The 934-nt window shown below is 40.7% G+C and overlaps 1 protein-coding gene across 2 annotated transcripts in view; it reads right to left on the bottom strand.

Annotated features, from left to right (window-relative positions):
* LOC119581762 (allantoinase-like) overlaps window positions 1-934 on the bottom strand; it is a gene marked incomplete in the record, with an annotated part of 8,945 nt that overhangs the window by 4,960 nt on the left and 3,051 nt on the right. For both annotated transcript variants that reach the window (XM_037929894.1, XM_037929895.1), the window contains 2 exon segments: window positions 16-122; window positions 909-934. In XM_037929894.1, coding sequence (XP_037785822.1) covers window positions 16-122; window positions 909-934 — 133 coding nt within the window.

Below are 934 nucleotides of genomic sequence, written 5' to 3'. Positions count from 1 at the left end.
CCCCTGTATCCTCACCGGGCACAACGCCGCCCCAGAACCCGACGTCGACCCAGCACTGCCCCTTCGCCGCCTCCATCTTCTCGGTCCACGCGGCCATGCTTGTGGTCGGCGGGATCGAATTGCTGAAACGTTTGAGGCTATGTGAACGTTCTCATACTCTTGCGAAACCCGGAAGAATGTAAACCGCATGGTGACCATTGCATGGATTTTTCTATTATTGTTTCTACTTTTTTCATTTCCTATTCTTTAATGTTATTTCATGTGCGGGTGGTCTCCCACATGATCAAAAGCAAGACGAGAAAATCTCTGGCGTCTCTGGTAATTCCACCATTAAGACCTTTTCACCTTTAAACGCTGCTAACCTTTTCACAAATAAGGAAAATGCTCCTCATTGAACGAAAAATTTCTCTAGGATTCTGCTGCAAAATCAAAATTAAGATAAAGACCTCCTCTCATCATATTTGTCAGCTTCTCAATATAAACGTGCAAACCAGAATTATGTTGTCTGCATTTCTACTCTATGATAGAACCTTGAAGTTTTATTATGTACGGTAGGCTAAATGCAGTGTTTAAATTTTCAACAGCCATGCATGCGTCTGTTTGTATAAGTGAGTGTGAGTTAATATATTCCAATAAAATACACATACTGTTCTGTATTTACGTACTGAACTTTCCTTCAAACAAAGCTAATAGAAGGAATAATGATAAACACGTAGCCGACCACACTACAGTTAAAACCATATGACCATAATCAAACGTATCTGCCCACAAAGCATAATACAATATAGAATACAATCTAGAGTATAATACAATACTCAAATACATCTGCCTATGGAGCATAATGCAATATGGAAACTTTCTGACTTCGCAGAAAATATCCCGGAACAAAACAGCGCCCCGTAACTCACAGGGGCATGTCAACAATGGTGGTGAT

The sequence above is a fragment of the Penaeus monodon genome, chromosome 15 (genome assembly GCF_015228065.2).
Source record: "Penaeus monodon isolate SGIC_2016 chromosome 15, NSTDA_Pmon_1, whole genome shotgun sequence".
NCBI classification, from domain to species: domain Eukaryota; kingdom Metazoa; phylum Arthropoda; class Malacostraca; order Decapoda; family Penaeidae; genus Penaeus; species Penaeus monodon.
The sequence above is the reverse complement of the archived record's forward strand: the minus strand, read 5'-3'. Positions and strand labels throughout refer to the sequence as shown.